This window comes from Protopterus annectens, chromosome 6.part1 (genome assembly GCF_019279795.1).
Source record: "Protopterus annectens isolate FY-2018-M chromosome 6.part1, PAN1.0, whole genome shotgun sequence".
In the NCBI taxonomy this organism is placed as follows: Eukaryota; Metazoa; Chordata; order Ceratodontiformes; family Protopteridae; genus Protopterus; species Protopterus annectens.
Window position 1 is genome coordinate 330,977,351 of NC_056738.1, and position 18,817 is coordinate 330,996,167.

The 18,817-nt window shown below is 43.1% G+C and overlaps 1 protein-coding gene across 1 annotated transcript in view; it reads left to right on the top strand.

Annotated features, from left to right (window-relative positions):
• Window positions 1-18,817, top strand: part of E4F1 (E4F transcription factor 1) — a 483,878-nt gene that overhangs the window by 343,976 nt on the left and 121,085 nt on the right. The window contains exon 11 of the mRNA XM_044075747.1: window positions 4,553-4,751. Within this exon, the coding sequence (XP_043931682.1) occupies window positions 4,553-4,751 (199 nt within the window). The remainder of the gene's footprint in view (window positions 1-4,552; window positions 4,752-18,817) is intronic.

Below are 18,817 nucleotides of genomic sequence, written 5' to 3' on the forward strand. Positions count from 1 at the left end.
TGTACCTCCGTTGTTTCCCAGTATATGAATACTGCTTCATTTACCCCGAGTGCTCTCTTGTACCTCCGTTGCTTCCCAGTATATGAATACTGCTTCATTTACCCCGAGTGCTCTCTTGTACCTCCGTTGCTTCCCAGTATATGAATACTGCTTCATTTTACCAAAGTGCTCTCTTGTACCTCCGTTGCTTCCCAGTATATGAATACTGCTTCATTTACCCCGAGTGCTCTCTTGTGCCTCCGTTGCTTCCCAGTATATGAATACTGCTTCATTTACCCAGAGTGCTCTCTTGTGCCTCCGTTGCTTCCCAGTATATGAATACTGCTTCATTTACCCAGAGTGCTCTCTTGTGCCTCGTTGCTTCCCAGTATATGAATACTGCTTCATTTACCCAGAGTGCTCTCTTGTGCCTCCGTTGCTTCCCAGTATATGAATACTGCTTCATTTACCCCGAGTGCTCTCTTGTACCTCCGTTGCTTCCCAGTATATGAATACTGCTTCATTTACCCCGAGTGCTCTCTTGTACCTCCGTTGCTTCCCAGTATATGAATACTGCTTCACTTACCAGTGCTCTCTTGTACCTCCGTTGCTTCCCAGTATATGAATACTGCTTCATTTACCCCGAGTGCTCTCTTGTACCTCCGTTGCTTCCCAGTATATGAATACTGCTTCATTTACCCCGAGTGCTCTCTTGTGCCTCCGTTGCTTCCCAGTATATGAATACTGCTTCATTTACCCCGAGTGCTCTCTTGTGCCTCCGTTGCTTCCCAGTATATGAATACTGCTCCATTTACAGTGCTCTCTTGTGCCTCCGTTGCTTCCCAGTATATGAATCCTGCTTTATTTGCAGTGCTCTCTTGTGCCTCCGTTGCTTCCCAGTGTATGAATCCTGCTTCATTCACCCCGAGTGCTCTCTTGTACCTCCGTTGCTTCCCAGTGTATGAATACTGCTTCATTTACCCCGAGTGCTCTCTTGTACCTCCTTTGCTTCCCAGTGTATGAATCCTGCTTCATTTACCCATTTACCCAGAGTGCTCTCTTGTACCTCCGTTGCATCCCAGTGTATCAGTACTGCTTCATTTACCCCGAGTGCTCTCTTGTACCTCCGTTGCTTCCCAGTATATGAATCCTGCTTCATTCACCCCGAGTGCTCTCTTTTGCCTCCGTTTCTTCCCAGTATATGAATCCTGCTTCATTTACCCCGAGTGCTGTCTTGTGCCTCCGTTGCTTCCCTGTGTATGAATCATGCTTCATTTACCCAGAGTGCTCTCTTGTACTATTATTCAGTTCTTTTTGCCATGAAGAATCAGTCAGTCATCATTTCTTTGTTGAGTCCCACCCAGGCAATTTCTAGAGAATAAAGTGCCCAGTTTCATAATTCTTCGATTGGCTTTATTATTGATATTTCTTGAACTTTCTCTTATAATGTATGTAGCTCATTTAGACTGTGATTGCTGATTTTGAAAATTGGTATTTGCAAATATTCCAGTATATCTGAATTCCCCACGTTGTGCATGTGTAAGCAGTGTCTGCCCTAAGGCTTCAGTACACAATGTCCTTTTTTTTCTAAGGAAGATATGAACATTGTGTGGAGTCCACAGTCTCGGGGTTTATCTACATCAAAATAAGCAGTAGGCAGAGGTCTTGAATATCCCATCATTCCAGAAGAAGCCTGCTGAGATGAGTGCTGGTGTGGACCTGCATTCTGCTGTCCCAGCCTTATGTCTTTCTAAAGCAAATTTCCTGCCCCCTTTGACTTCTCCTAAGGCAGGCAGTGGGATACTTGGCTGCTGCTTCTTCATAGGCCTCCAAGTGAGGACCTATGATGCCAGGCAGGATGGCAGTTTCCTGGTGCTCATAAAAAATGTCTTCCCCACAACAGTCATACATGCTCCACCAGACCTGACCTTGCATTGTATGTAGTAATGACTTCAGTTGATAATATTTCACAATATTTGTTGTAAGAAGTTTTGCAGGCTACATATGGCTGAAACCTTGGCTTCCATTGAAAAGGCAGACTCAACTCCTGGCACTTTTCATCTGCAGCCTTACTCATGCTATCATTGCCAATCAGCTGCAGGAATTTTCCATAGGAGTATACCATGGCCTGAAAGAGGATTAGCCCTTTTTGTTATTACTACTGCATCCACAGAGAGAGAAAGTCTTCAAGTGTTTACTTGGTATCTACAGTGGACAGGCACATGCAGCTACTAACTTGTCATCACGTACCTTTATTTAACAGTATAACCTCAGCATATGTTCTTTGAAGCAGCTCCTTCAGCAAAACATCATAACCTTAGATATACTCGCTGTACATCTCTTTTCAGGCTTTTTTTTTTTTAATTGCTTAGTATATTGTTGTGCTTTTAAAAATGTATTTCAGCATAGCTAGTGCAACCACTGCCCTGGGCTGGTACTGTGAACTAGCTCCCAACCCCCTCCACTCTTCATTGTAATAGGTCGACCCATACATTTTGAAATTATTGTCTTATTACCATTAGGTCTATGACCCCCCCCCCCCCATTAGCTGTTATTTTTAAGAGTTAGGAAAAAAAAAAATGGACTTTGCTTCTACTAGCTCACCAACCAGATGCACGATACCCCCTATCCCTCCCGCTGCAGCCATTCAGGTCCCGTTTCTGTGCCCTGCCCCCAACCATCCCACAGCATAATTTCTTTTAAACTGTAGCAAACAATTACTACAGTTTATACCCTGCCTCCAAGGAGCTTTACTATGCTCAGATTTTAGTTAAAACAAAAAGTGTTTTTATTTTTAAACTGTAGCAAAATGCTTGCTACGGTTTAGACCGCACATGGAGCACTACAATACTCAGGTTTGACTACAAATCAAATGCAGTACCAGCTTTTAAAAGCCAGTATTGTATTAATGAAAGATCGGAATTGTCTGGTCGTGCCCCCCACCCCCAAAACCTTGCGCACACAAGACAATTGCCCCTCTAGGTCCACCCCAGCTACGCTACTGTTCAGGAGTGCTCACAAGTAAAGATACTTAGAATTTAAGAGTAACTGCACAATATTATTTTGAAATAGTGGAACTATAGGGGTACTTAACATATATGTGGACCTCAAGGAACTTCCAAAGCATGTCCCCTCTTCCCTATCTTATCTTTTCTTAGAATATGGCTGTATGTTTCTTTCCTCTGTATCTATGTATATAGTCATTGCAAGGTACAGTGTGGACTATTTAGGGTCTTAAAAGTGTTTCTGTTTCATTTCATTTAAAGAGGGCCTTCAGTTTCACTGAGAGAACTAGCATACCCTTTAACCCAGTCACATGAGCCACTGAGACATTTTATGCACACATGAAATGCTAATATTTTACAGCAGGTGGAGTCTGTTAGTAGAATAACTGCTTGGTTGTAAAGACTTCCTTCAGAAGTCCGTTTTGATACTACAAATGTGAGTGTTTTCATTTATCTACCTTTTTAAGGCATTTTATTTATGTGGATACATGCATTGCCTTCATCCCGCTTGAAAGCTGTTACATACTGTAACACCACATCTTCTGCTCTTTTTACCTGAAAATGTTATACACTTCAACTCCAAATTTTAGTCACAGTATAGTAGACTGTTAAGGAGGTGTGGTCATTTCAGTAATCCACACAGAAATATGTCTTACTGGTGCCAGTATAGTAGTCTGTTAAGGAGGTGTGGTCATTTCAGTAATCCACACAGAAATATGTCTTACTGGTGCCAGTATAGTAGTCTGTTAAGGAGGTGTGGTCATTTCAGTAATCCACACAGAGATATGTCTTACTGGTGCCAGTATAGTAGTCTGTTAAGGAGGTGTGGTCATTTCAGTAATCCACACAGAGATATGTCTTACTGGTGCCAGTATAGTAGTCTGTTAAGGAGGTGTGGTCATTTCAGTAATCCACACAGAGATATGTCTTACTGGTGCCAGTATAGTAGTCTGTTAAGGAGGTGTGGTCATTTCAGTAATCCACACAGAGATATGTCTTACTGGTGCCAGTATAGTAGTCTGTTAAGGAGGTGTGGTCATTTCAGTAATCCACACAGAGATATGTCTTACTGGTGCCAGTATAGTAGTCTGTTAAGGAGGTGTGGTCATTTCAGTAATCCACACAGAGATATGTATAGTAGTATTTCAGTAATCCACACAGAGATATGTCTTACTGGTGCCATCTAACAATGTAAGGTTGGATACTTTTGCTAATTTCTTTGTCTGCGACATTTTCTATTTCTGACATTATGATTTAGTCAGCATTGATGAAAATAGATGCTTTATGTTCACATTCATAAATGCTGAGGAAATGGTGAGCAAAGCTGGAAATGACACGTAGTGTCGTTAAGAATCCTGAAGCTGAAAGAACAGGTAAGGTATAGGTTAAACAGCAAGACTTGGTTTTTAAACTTTAACCAGCAGATGAGCAGTACTTCCTATGTTCTTTAACTAATTTAACTAAGTCAATACTTGTGCTACATATTAAACTAGTAGTCTGTGAGTTAATAATGAATTGTCCCTTTTTCCCCTGTCCACACTATACCATCAATGTGCTTCCTGTTGAAGAATGCACAGCAAGTTCATTTTAGGACACATTTAGATGACAAGCCATTTGTCTGTCAGTACTGTTCCCGAGGATTCCGAGAGAAGGGTTCATTGATTCGACATGTCCGTCATCACACAGGAGAGAAGCCCTTCAAGTGCCATAAATGTGGGAGAGGATTTGCTGAGCATGGAACTCTTAACAGACATTTAAAAGCAAAAGGTATGCAAACAGTTACAGCTCTTATACTGCGGACTTATAGCCATTCATATGGTTCCATGAAGACTAGGGTGGATGTTGGGGGCTTCATAGTGGGGGTGGTGGAGCTATATATATATATATATATATATATATATATATAAAAGTAATAACAATTTTATAGCCATTCATATGGTTCCATGAAGACAGTTACAGCACTTATACTGCGGACTTATAGCCATTCATATGGTTCCATGAAGACTAGGGTGGACGTTGGGGGCTTCATAGTGGGGGTGGTGGAGCTAGATATATAAAAGTAATAACAATTTTTGTAAACTATCGGTCTTCATGAAACCAACTTATCTGTACAATGAGGTTGTGCATTCTACATATAGCTTTATGGCATTTTTAAGCAGAATAAAATGATCAGAAGATTGTCTAAAGCAACTTGCTTGCTGTAAATAAGTTGGATGTTTTACAGAAGTTTTGCATTATGTAATTGGCATGGCCATTGTTTGCTTGGTAGTACTTTCTTTTAATTTAATTTCCTTTCCCTTCAAGTTTTTTAGTATTTGAACTGTAGTACTTTGTGCAAGTGTCTGGTAAGAAATTGCTTTTATTAGGTTTAATTCAGTTCTTTTAGGTTCATAGGTTAGTACTGAACAACCATATATACATCGAACAATAAACACCTTTAGTGTGCGGGATCACCATACAGTGGAGATTGGGGTTTTGCTCCTTTCCCCACTATAGTGCAATCTTGGAGTTTGTGTATATAATTAGCACAGGGTGTGGGGGCACAGAAGGACGTGTCTTCCTTCAAAAAAAAAAAAAAAAAATGATTTTGTGTTTCTTGTTTAAGTTTTGATGATCTGGGTTTTCGATGTCCCTGATTCGATGTTATAACATTTGCTGTTGTGAACGAATGTAGTGATGATAAAATCAGCAAGAAGAGAGAGTAGTATTTCTAGAACGGAATTCAGCGTCAAGTCTTCCTGAGTACCTTCATGTGGTGGACCCTGTTTTAACAAAATCCCATCAAGAGGACACTGATATATATAGACTGAATTTTAAATAGCTAATATTATAGTGAGAGGTAGGGTAAAAATAAAAAAAGATGGCTGGGTGCATAAGTCCCAGGATAAAAAATACCCAAGCCTGGTAGGCATACTCCTGCGAGGACTGGGAAAAAAAATAACCATGTAGAATCCTGAAGACACAGAAACATTCCTACAATGGGGTTAGGCCAGGCTTAGGGCGAGGATGGCCCTACTGTTGTAGAAGGAAATAGTAGTCCATAAAAACTGACAGGCCAAAAAAGAGCCATAAAGATGATTAAGTGGACTGTTGAAGATAAGGAAGAACTTATGTGTTACTGTTATGCAAAAAGCCTAGAATTTCCAGACAGATGATATTCAAAAAGATTCAGAAAAATTAGAGAAAAGAAATATACTTGCAGAAGAAAAGTTGTCAAAAGCTTCAAATGCAAATTTGTCCTCATTAATACAGCAAATTCATGAAAAATATTATATAGACAAAGAAACTTTGGGCCACTTGAAAAAGAAGCAACAGAGGAAGTTGGAAAATATAAAGAACAAAACCTAGACATTAAAGGTATAAAAAAGAAACATGGACATGGGAAAGAAAAAGATCTGATATAGTGCAATATTTATACAAAGAGAAAGCCAAACTAATCAATACAAAAAAGCAGTTCCAAAGATATTTGAAAAGAAATACAGGCAAAAGCACCTTGATATGGAAAATTAAATGGTACAAAAGTAAGATCACATGAAGAACAGAAGATTATTAAACTAGAAGTTAGACAAATAGAAGCTGAAATTGTGGAATACTTGTGAAGTGAAGGATTTAGTATAGAAAGTCTAACACAGGCTATGTTATAGCATTATGGAATGAGTCCCCAAATTAAGGAGAAACAGGTGACGCAAGAGGCATCTGATGAAGAAATATAGACATGTTTTCTATGTAGTTAGCTCCTTCCCTTTTCTAAAGATCCCAATTCCAGTTGTTTTATCACTGTCACTATATTCACTACTTCTAGTAAAGTTGGTCTAGACCTTGTTTTCCATTTTTTGGTAATTGCTTTTTTGGCTGCCACCATAATTAGCCTCATCAAGGCTTTACTATGTCTAGGCAGTTCCGATTCTGTAGCATAACTCTAAAAAAATCATCTTCCCAGTCAGTCCAGTCACCCCATCCAGCATTTCCGACAGAGCAGCCCACAGGGAATCCCAAAGGTCTACCAGCTCATCCCACTTCCAAAAATATGTTCCCAGCTACCTCTTTCTTGCCCGTCACACCTCCAACATTTGCTATCCACCTTTGGAAAAATTCTTTGGAGTTTACTTGGGGTATAAAAATACCTATGTAAACATTTCCAGCCAAAGATCCTAAATCGTCTATACTTTGTTGCATATTTGGGAGATATACATATATCTTCCCATTGTCTGTTTGTGAATTGCTTATCCAATCTCTCTTCCCAATCCTTTCTAAGCTCCTCTGATTGATTTGTTTAATTATCATGCAGTGTTTTAAATGTTTTACTAATTATTCTTTTTTTTATTGGCAGCTTCTGTTCTAGATTCTATTAAAAACTCTACCAGTGCAGGTCTTTCATTTAGGAGCCCCCTATTTCTTTCCCTTTGCCTATACTCTGATATCAATCCTTGATAGGGAAGGCAATCTGTAACCCACAGTCCAAATAAATTATTGGCCTCTTCCCATTCTGTTACCTTTCCCTTTCTAGTTATTTGCTCCCAGTACCTTGGTTCCTTTGCCAGTTTTCTCCAATAAATTCCAGCCCCCTCTTGCCTATTATCTGTATCCCTGACCACAGTCAACCCTATCGGCAAAATCTATTTTCTCCATTCTCGTGCTGGTTTGGTTCATTGGGGTTTTTCTTCTTATCTTATTTTTTGTGGTTGTTGGATTACATGTCATCCAGAAAAGGGAAATGGCAGTGTGGGGGACAGATTCCCCATAGGGATCGTCATGAGCAGTGATGTTATGTTGTCCTATCTCAGCTTCATTCTTGCTGGTTGGGTCCAGAGCTGAATCTCGGCTCCAACTCGGCCGTATACCAAAGATCGAGAGCTTCTACTGGCTCAAGGCTATAACCTATCCCATGGTGCTTAGTGACTGTTTCCAAGATCTCATTTGCTGCTTGAAGCTTCGGGATTGTCTTTGCTGGCTCAGGCTAGTAAAATTTAGTATTATACTCTGTTTTTTGGATACGTTTCCTAAAACTTACTACTTCTTAGTTTACCTTTCCCAGTTATAGTATAGTGCCTTTTTGTGTGTTTGTAGTATTCTTGGCTATATTTTCCTTGCGGTTGTCCTTTTGGGCCTTGTTTTTCTCTCGTCCCCTTATCTAGTTTAAGAATCCATTTCAGTTAGAGGATTCTTTCACCTTCTTACCTCCCTTAAGGAGTCACCGTTTAAATTAGAGGTGTCTCCTTGGGTTGGAGGAGATTGTCATTTAATTTAGAGACTTCTCCTCCTCCCTAAAAAAAAAAAGCCTTTCTGTCTTGCTTCTACCTTTTATAGTACTCAAAATTTACTGTTGTGTTAGTTTCTTTCACAGGTAAACATGTCTAAAGAATCTGTTAAGAAACGCAAACAATCTGGATTTAAAAAGTGCGATTCATGCACTCAGAAAATGTCTATAACAGACAGACACTCAAGCTGTGTCTACTGTCTAGGACCAGTCCATCTCCAAGACTCCTGCTCCATTTGTTATAGCTTTAGTGTAAGGGTCTCACAGGAGAGGAAAAATAAGCTAATTTTAAGGGGTTTGTTGAAAGCTGAAGAAGGTAATCAGACGTCAAAACTGAAGTCTAAAAAGGCTGCTTCATCGGCTCCTGTGTCTGAGCCGTCAAGCAGTTTCAAACATACGGCATCCATGAATCCGAAAGTTATCGGTCCCGACAAATCTGGTCCTCCCTCAGTTCTATCTGTCTCCTCGGAACCATTGCGGAGCCGAAAAAGGAGTCTGTCACCATCCTTGGAAACTGTTCATTTGGTGCCGCAATCTCCTTTGTTACAGTCTGCGGCAGGTAGCCACAAATCGTCAAGCCATTCCTCTCAATCCTCCAGATTATCAGACGATGATGTGGAGCGGGTCATGAAGAGGTTTCGCCGGACCTGGGCCCTAGCAGAAATTCTCTCGAGCCCACCCCATTGGATCGTGGAGCCGACATCTGTACCTCAGATAATGTCGATTCCTCCTCCGACTCGGACGAGTTTGGAGTCTGAGAGTATGGAAGTCATTGTGCTGGAACCAGCGGAGCCAGTAATCACTCCTAATATCGCTGCTCTGACATCTTCTCCGATCTCATTGATGTTGTCTTCCATCGAGGGATCTGTTGGATCGACACTCCCTGGACGGCTCTGGGTGGGGGGGGTGGAGTCGAGTCAGACCCATGGTGGAACCGACTCTCCCACTCGGAGCTTCGGCTCGGGTGAGTTCGGCTCCCACATCAGCCTCGGAGCCACCCTCCTCGGTGCTGGAGAGATCTCCCAGCCCCTTGGGACCAGAGTTTCTGTCAGCCCAGGATCGCAGTGCCTTTGAGGTGATGCGGAGTGGGCTCTGCACTGAGTCTGCTCCACCTTCGGCTCCAGCCTCTCTTCCCCAAAAAGGGCCAGTGTCCACCTCTTCATCATCCCTCCATCACCCCCAGAGTAGAGAGTCAGTGCCCCAGGAAACCCCAATGGGTAGAAACTCCTTTTCCGATACCTCCCCGGAACATCCCTCTGAGGAGGTCTCTCGGAAGAGACAGTGTAAGAGGAAGCACATAGACTCCCCTGAGTCTTTCACTTCTGATACTGACTTGGAGGATTCAGAAAGGTCCACACGGTCGCCCTCTGAGGATGTGTCTTTTTCAGACAACCTGGAGATCCTTATGCAAAGGGATGGCTGGAAGTCCCTTTCCCCTTCTGAAGACGAGTCAGTATACCTGGAGGCATTTGGCTGTTGCCCCTCCACCTCTTTGGTGTCTCCATCTTTCGGCCTCTCTTGGGTGTAGTGAGTCGGAAGGTGTGGGACTCTCCAGAATCAGTGGACCCTGTTCCGCGGAGGTCAAATAAATTTATTATGGCCCCAGAGGACAGACGGTATCTAACTAAGGGAGTTCCAGTAGATGCGATGGTGGTGGCTGCGGCCACAAAGAAGGAGTTAGTTGAAACTTCTGCATCTGTCCATCCACCGAATAAGGAGTCTCGCATGATGGACAGATACGGGAAGTGTACTTTCTCTTCAGCGGCGCGGTCGCTGAATTATTTATCACATTTCACCTGATTTCAGAGGGATCTCCTAAAAGAGCTGGGAGATAACCTACAAGGTGCTACAGACCAGGATTTATCGGATAAGATTAATTCTCAGCTTGCACTCCATGCGCCTCATTTCCTATGCAGCCAATGGAGCGAGCAGGGTAGCAGACACAGGAGTAGCTCTTTGGAGACATTCCTGGATGCGCCTTTGCGAGTTTGACGAACCCTTCAGATCTTCCTTCATTGACTCCCCCTTTGATGTGGCTTGTCCTTGTTCGTGCCGAAAGTGAAAGAGACTCTCACCAGGAGCCAATGAGATGATAAGACTCTGTCTGCCATCGTAGTCCATTTTTCCTCCCCTACCAGACCCTACTCTAAAGGTCAGAAGAGCAGAAAGATGTGGTTCCGGAAGTCCAAAGGTGCCTTATCTGACGCTGGTGGTGATCCTTCCCCCAGGGGCAGAGGTGAAAATAACAATGGAAGTCACCATCCACGTCTGCAGAACCAGGGCAACAGAGATACTTTCTCTGGTCGGCCCTTCCAGCACTCCTGAAAGGAGGCCTGACTGTCTGCCTCTGGAGGCAGTCGAGGGGAGGCTATCGCTGTACCCAGAAGCCTGGCTGAATTTGACTCAAGACAAATGGGTACAATCTATTATATCCAGGGGTTGCAACATTCCCTTTCACTGTTCACCTTGTCCATCTAAGTTTATCCCAGACATTTCACCCGGTCAAAGGGATCAAGCAACACTAGAAATTCAAATGTTGCTAGAAAAAAGAGTCATCCAAGAAGTCCCTGCAGACCAGCTAGGATCCGGAATTTACTCAAGGTTCTTTTTAGTTCCAAAACAGACAGGGGACTGGAGACACACATTGGATCTCAGCAGACTAAACAAGTCGGCGAAAAGTTTCGGATGGTAACACTGCAGTCTATACTCCCTTTTCTGGGGCAAGACAATTGGATGTGCTCATTAGATCTTCAGGATGTGTACTACCACATAAAGATGGACAGGCGCTCCAGAAGATTTCTTTTGGGAGCCAGTCATTACCAGTTCAGAGCTCTGCCCTTTGGACTCACCACAGCCCCCAGAGAGTTTAAGAAATGCATGGCAGTAGTCACAGCTCATCTGAGACATCAAGGATTCAAGGTGTTTCCTTACTTAGACGAATGACTCCTAACTGCCACCACCAAGCAGCTACTAATCAAAACCAAGGACTACACCATCCATCTATTCTCAAAACTAGGCATTACTATAAATGCAGAAAAATCTGCCTTGTTGCCATCACAGCATATTACCTTTATAGGTGCAGATTTAAACACAAATGACATGTTGGCAAAACTGCCTCAAGAAAGGATTCAAACGTTATGCAGTCAAGTGCTTATCTTACTCAACAAGAAAAAAGTACAGGCAAGATTTGTCCTCAAGGTCCTAGACTCTGTGGCAGCGACAATAACTCTAGTTCCCCTGGCATGACTTCATATGCGAATATCACAGTGGCTACTCTTTGCTCAATGATCCATATAGGAGTTGCCCATGTCTCACAAGAGTCTCATTACAGACTCCTGCAAGAGGAATATGCTTGGGTGGATCCAGTCCACTCAGGTAACAATGGACAGGTTGTTTGTACTTCTCCAACCTGTTGCTACAGTAACCACGGATGAGTCCCAGATAGGGTGGGGGGGCATTATCTAGGACAGATGGTCTAAGGGGTTTGGAAAGATCACGAGTACCATTTGCACATCAATGTCCTAGATATAAGGGCGGTGCTTTTGGTGTTGCAAGCATTTCAGAACTTTCTTCCCCCGAGGACTATTGCAATTCAGACAGACAATATGTCGGTGGTATGGTACATCAACAAACGGGAGAACCAGATCCTATCCCCAATGTCGAGAGGCTCAGAGAGTTTGGCAATGGGCTATATCTTCCCAATGCTTTCTGATGGCAATGCACAGCCCTGGGAAATCCAACGTCATAGCAGACAGGCTAAGCAGAGCTATTCTCATGCCTCACGAGTGGTCCCTGAATCAAGAAGTTGCGAACTGAATTTTTCGCAAATGGGGCCAGCCTTGCTGCGACCTTTTTGCCACTCCCTTCAATGCCAAATGCAGCAACTACTTTGCCCTCATTTCCCCTCCGGGAGAGTCACCGAGGGATGCACTTGTCCACGATTGCCCCCCAGGACTTCTTTATGCTTTTCCCCCCATTTCCTTTGATTCCAAAAGTTATTCAGAAAGCCAAGTCGTTGAGTCGCAGGTTAATCCTCATTGCTCCATACTGGCCTCATCAGATTTGATTCCCTTTCATTTGGCCGCACCTTCAGGAGGACCCATGGCTCCTGTACCCCAGTGCCGGATCTTCTGACGCATCAATCAGGAACGCTTCATCCTGCCCTTCAGAACCTCAAGCTGACAGCTTGGTTTCTCCACTTCCAGTCTTAGCCAGGCTTCCAGAATTATCCCCTGCAGTACACCACATTTTAGTCTCCTCACACAAAAAGACAACTAGGAAACTTTACGCAAGGAAATGGAAGATGTTCTCTTGTTGAGCAGACAAAACAACACACAGATCCTTTCACAGCCTCTGTACCTGCAGTTTTGGAATTCCTGACAGAAATTTTTAATCAAGGAGCAGTGTCAGCCACTATTCGAGTTCAACTAGCCGCTATATCTAATTATCATGTGGGAGAACTCGGATCCAATGTAATGTCCCACAAGTTACGTAAGGCCTTCCTCAGGAGTACTTTCCTGTTAAAACCTCCTGTAAGAGAACCTCCTCCCCAATGGGATGTAAATTTAGTATTATCAGCGTTGATTCTTCCCCCTTTGAACCAGCATCCTCATGTTCTTTAAAATTTTTATCCTGGAAAACTCTCTTTCTAACAGCAGATCCCATGCACCACCTGCTTCCCAGATCTCGTTTGCCGCTTTACAAGCAGGGCGTGGTCTCGACTGCTGGGAGCTAAGTGTTTTATTCTTAACTTTATTGGTGACCTGGGGGGGGGTTATTTCTATAGATTAACCAAACAGCTGTTTTAACAGCTTCTTTCTTTAATTTTTGGTGAACTCTTTGTTGTGTTACCTGTACTATGTCTAAAAGAACAAAAGTCAAAAAAGGATTCAAAATGCAATTCAAAAAATCCCAATGTCCAACCAGAACAGATTTCCATTTTGTTTTGTGTTTGGGCATCTACACATAGACAAGAGACTTGTGGTGTGTTTTTCTTTCTTTTCTTCTAGTTCAGCGTAAGAACAAGCTCATTTTAAAAAAAGGCTTATCAAAAACTCCTTTGAGGAAGCTTTAAATCCACCTTTACTTCAGCTAAGGGGGTTTCAGAGTTGCAGGCCTTATCCATCCGTCCTCCCTATTTGATCTTCCACAATGATAGAGTTTCCCTCAGAACAAATCCTTCTTTCTTACCAAAAGTCTGTTCTGAAACAAATTTAAACCAATCTATAGAATTGCCTGTGTTTTTCTTAATTATAGCAACAAGGCAGAATATAAACTTTACCAATTGGATGTACGTAGACAGCTGCGCTTTTATTTACACAGAATGAAAGATTTCAGAAAATCAGATCAATTGTTTGTGTCTTATTCAGAAACAAAAAAAAGGCCGGGCAGTCTCAAAAGTTACTTTGTCCAAATGGCTTTCTGAGACTATCAAATATGTTTATCAATCTCATAATAAAGAACCGCCAGAGAAAGTGAAAGGACATTCAACTAGAGCCGTGTCTACTTCCACTGCCTTTCAATCCAGACTTTAATTGGATTCAATTTGTGCTGCTGCTACATGGGTCAATCCTCACACCTTTATCTCTCATTATAAAGTAGATGTGGCCTCCCAGAACAGGGCATTTTTGGTTCCACTGCCTGAAGAGTTTATTCCCTTGAGCCACCCAAGAGAAAGGTGCTGGGGACTCTGTCTCAACCAGCAAGAATGAAGGCAAGATAGGACAACGTAACATTCCATGTTTGTTGTCCAGTATCTCATCCACATTCTTGCGTCCCACCCAGCCATCCCCCTCCTGGAGGATCTAGAGGAATTTTTCCAATTGGCGAATATGGTGATTCCCATCTTGCCCTCCTTTTACCTTTATGACCAATAGATTTCATATATTTTTTCTTTCTGTATGTTAATCATGTCATAGGGAGCTCTCTCCCTCAAACGAGATCTGGGGAACAGCCTCTAAGCACCATGGGATAGGTTATAGCCTGGAGCCAGTAGAAGCTCTTGAGCTTTGGTATATGGCCGAGTCGGAGCCAAGATTTGGCTTTGAACCCAACCAGCAAGAATGAAGGTGAGATACTGGACAACAAACATGGAATGTTATGGTGAGTACATAACTTCTTTTTTGTTTTGCTTAATTGCTTCTCACGGCCATGCGTCTTGTCCTGTTTGTCAGGTGTTTGTCCCTAAAAATGCGTAGTTGTCTCTCTTCTTTAGCTGTTTGCCTAGAGAACCAGCATCTTAAGTTGTTGGCTCAGGATACAATGGCGGAATCGTCCCAACCTGAGGATCAGCCATACATGAAAAATAAGGCCAAGAAAGTTCACTTGGATTCTTCTGCTGTACTGCCTTCACCGGGCATCTCTCTCAAGGTTGGTGAAAGCCCGGAGGATTGCCCAGTTCTTCAGTCAGATTCGTCTTCCATGACTGCTTTGGAGGCTGGCATGGACACGGCTTTTTGCATATCCTCAGAGGCTCTGGAGATATCTGTTTTGGATGTTTGTGGCAACCATTTCTGATTATATCCAAAGGGCCAAGGATGTTCTGCAGATTCTTTTTAGGGAAGAGATTCCCACTATGCTGATTGAGTGTCAGCTGGAATCCAAACCACATAAGATGTTTAGGGCTGACAGCCCTTTGCAGAAAGAAGCAGAGGACCAAGCATATTTCCCCTGCTCTTAAGGATCCTCAGCATGAATGGCAGGATTTCACTTAGGGTCTGTTTATTGCTCTTATGGCTTTGAAGCCCCCTCAGGGAGTTTCTGTTACTGCCCCCCTTGGTCTTCTACTCCCATTAAGAAGTCAAGGGAGCAGGATTCGTCTGATGAGGAAGTAGATTCTGATGAAGAATCTTTGGCCTGCTTCTCCCAGATTTACATTCCTTTGAATTATGGTTCTGAGGAAGTAGACTCTGTTGGATAGATGGGGAAAGAAGGTTTTCACCTCTGCTACCCTTGTGTTTAGGGCAATTAACTACCAGACTCAAATGACAAAGTACTTGATATCTGTCCTGCTTTCCTTAAACAAAGTAATACTGGATCCTCCTACAGTAGAATATAATCATTAGATGCAGAGCTTACTATCCCAGGCCACTGAAGTAGCTAGACACTGCATTATGTGCAGTTACGATGCTGTGGGTGCTCCTTGGGCAGCTGCCACTGGATCTGTTATTCGCAGATATGCATGGCTTCATAATAAGCCAATCCCTTATGATTTCCAATCAAAAATATTAGACTCTCCCTTCGACAAATACCTTGTTTTGTCCTCAGGCTGCCAGCCTGTTCAAGATTCTCTAAGACCAAGGTAAGACCATGAAAGACTGCAGACAGATCCTACTGTCCTCAATTCCTAGATAACATAGGAACTACCCTTCTAAATCTACCTCCTTTATCAGAAGGGATCGTAGGGCAGCTCAGAAACAAAGGAAAACTCCCAGAAACTCCCAGAAAATGATACTCTGAAAAAAAAACAAAGGGAACTTCCAGCAGTGAGGCCTCCCTTTGGAAGCAAAAATCTTTGAGTACTTGTGTGGCACCCCTCTCCCTGCCCTCAGTCCCATTACCCTTTTTTTCCAAACACAGCCGCTGTCCCTGGCCAGGTGGAAAGCTATTACCATAGATAAGTGGGTGCTCTCCATCATCAAGGACAGTTATGCCATGTCTTGGGAAAATACTCCCCCTCTAAAAGGCATGCCACAGCCCCCTCAAAATCAAATATCCCTTCTGGTCCCCATTATTCAAGACCTTGAAAAAGGGCACCATCAAGCAAGTCCTAAAGGACTTCATAAGAAAACAGTTTTACTCCAGTATGTTTTTAGCCCCAATGAAAGAATGGCATTGGACACCCATTCTAGACCTGTCTGTTGTAAAGACTTATTTGAAGATACCATCTTTGAAAATGGTCTCTCTTCACACTGTTCTGCTTTTCATCCTCCCCTAAGTTTTCTTAATGTCCCTAGATTTGAAGGACGCCTGCTTTGACATATCCATCCTTCCTTCTTGAAGGAGATTCTTCAGGTTTTCCTCTGGCTACTTGTATTTTCAATTTACTGCTCTGCCTTTTGGTCTTTCCACAGTTCCAAGAGTGTTCACAAAGTGTCTAGTTCCAGTGGTAGCTTTCTTTCTCATTCAAGGAATCACAATTTTCCCCTAGCTGAATGACTTTTCTGATCTATGCTCTCTGTCCAGAAATTCTTCAGTATCTACACTTCACCTCCAACTTCTGACAGGTATGGCTTTCACTAGAAAACTACAAAAAAAATCCTACATGGTCCCTATACAGGATCTGTTTTTTTCTGGGCTGCAGACTGAACACAAAGAGAATGCATGCCTTCCTCGCCCAAAATCTGCAACCCATTGCTCAGCATGAGAGGTGCTAAGGGCTAACAGTCTGTCCATTCTTTTTCCAAAATCTGCAACCCATTGCTCAGCATGAGAGATGCTAAGGACTTGGGGATTCATGGCAGCCACCATCCCACTGCTTTCATTAGCCAGACATCACATGAGAAAAATCCAGTGTTACCTGAAATCTTTGTGGTTCCAGCATTGCCCACCCCTTGGACACCCTGATTCCCCTCCTCCCTTGTCTCAAAAAGGAGCTGCTTTGGTGGAAGGGATAGGTCATCTTCAACCCAGGACTGCTATTCATACCACCTCATCCTCTTCAACATATTCATACAGACTCATCAGATGAGGCGTAGAAGGGCATGCAGTGGAAATGGCAACTTCAGACGTTCATTGGGTTTCACAGTTGCTCCTGATTTGTGTGATTTTCTGCTGTGGTAGCCCTTGGCCACCCCGACTACCAGAGACTCTTTTTTGCCTCCTGCAGAAGTTGACAGACACCCTATCCAATGTTACTGCATTTGGGTATAAAGGTAGCCATGATCTCAGTTCTTTCTTGCCATCAGAACTCAAAGCAGAGTGCCATTCAGTGCGTTGGTCAGTCTACACCAGAGAAGGAAGAATCCTAAAAGCTAAATACCACACCGGGGAACCTTTAATGTGCCTTTTGACTAATGTTAGAGAAAGTTAATAACTGCCTCAGCTCTGGCAAGCAGATACTACACCAGGACTTCCACTCTTTTTGTTGGACTTCTTTGGCGCCGGAACACAGTGTACCCAACTGTTGGTTTTGTGCTTGTTATAATAGTAGAACTATAAAGCTTAGGGCCGAGATTCTAGCTAGACATCTTAACAAGTCATCAGGCCATATGCGTACTCTGTCATCCACTGGTTTCCATTGGTTTGAAGGAAATGAGGGCTTTTGTGCCAGCTCTTCAGATTTTCACCCACCTCAGGAAAACCAGGACACTCATAGTGTAAACAAACACCACCATAGTCATGTGGTACGTAAAAAGGAAGGCACCAGGTTTTACCAACTGTGCAGGTTAGCACAGGAGGCATGGAACTTAGCAACGGAAATGTACAGTACCACCACAGCCACATACATTCCATCTCAGGACAATGTGCTTGTAGAGTCCTAAGCTGCTCACTGGAGGACCCCCATGAATAGACATTGAACAGAGAGGATTTCCAAATCATCACCCTTCAGTGGGGCACCCATCAGATAGACCTCTTTGCATCACCAACCACCCAACCATTAGCTCCCCCAGTTCTGTACGAGGGACCTTTGTCCCACATCCTGGAGGACAGATACCTTTCCCTTCCACTGGACAGGGACGTTCTTCTGTGCTTTTCCTCCTCTGCCTCTTCTTCCAAAAATTCTTACCAAAGCACAAAAGGAAGCAACCAAATTCCTTTTACTGGCACCATTTTGGCTGAAGCAACATTGGTTTCTTCTGCTATTTCACCTGACAAAGTGAAATTACAGGAGAATACTTCTTCAACCACAGCAGATAACTCAGCAAAAAGGATTGCTGCTTCACCCAAGCCTTCCATCTCTCAACTTGACGCTATTGATGATAGGATTTTAATTCCTCAAAGAGAGCTCTTCTCTGAAGAGGTTGTTCGAGTCCTACAAAAAGCCAGGAGACCCACTGCTAGAAAATCTTACACAGCTAAATGGAAAAGGTTTTCTTATTGGTGCCGCAAACATAGTCAGGACCCACTCTTATCACAAGTATCTCTGCAAACTACTTTGATCAGGTTTTGCCCGCTCTTGTATTAAAGCTCACTTTTCAGGTATCAGGGCCTGCCTCCCTCCTAGTGCTCCTCTTACAGCTAGGGCAGAGGTCATGCTTCTCCTCAGAGGAGTCCTGCATCTTAAACCACCAAGGAAACCCACCTCTCCCTCTTTGGATCTTAGTTTTGTGCTAGAAAAGATTACACTGTCTCCTTTTGAACCAACATCTTCCAGTTCTGTAAATGTCTGTACTTGGAAAACTATCCTTTGTTTGGCTGTCACATTTGCAAAGAGTGTTTCATAGTTACAGGCTCTCATGTCATCCTCTGTTTTCTTATTTTTCATAAGGCTAGGGTGACTCTTGGGGCTAATCCATCTTTCATACCTAAGGTAGTGAACAAGCTGTCCTTCAGTCAGGCTGTTCACCTACCCACTTTATACCCCAATTCACAAAACCGGGGAGAAGGATCTTGTATTCTCTGAACATTCACAGGC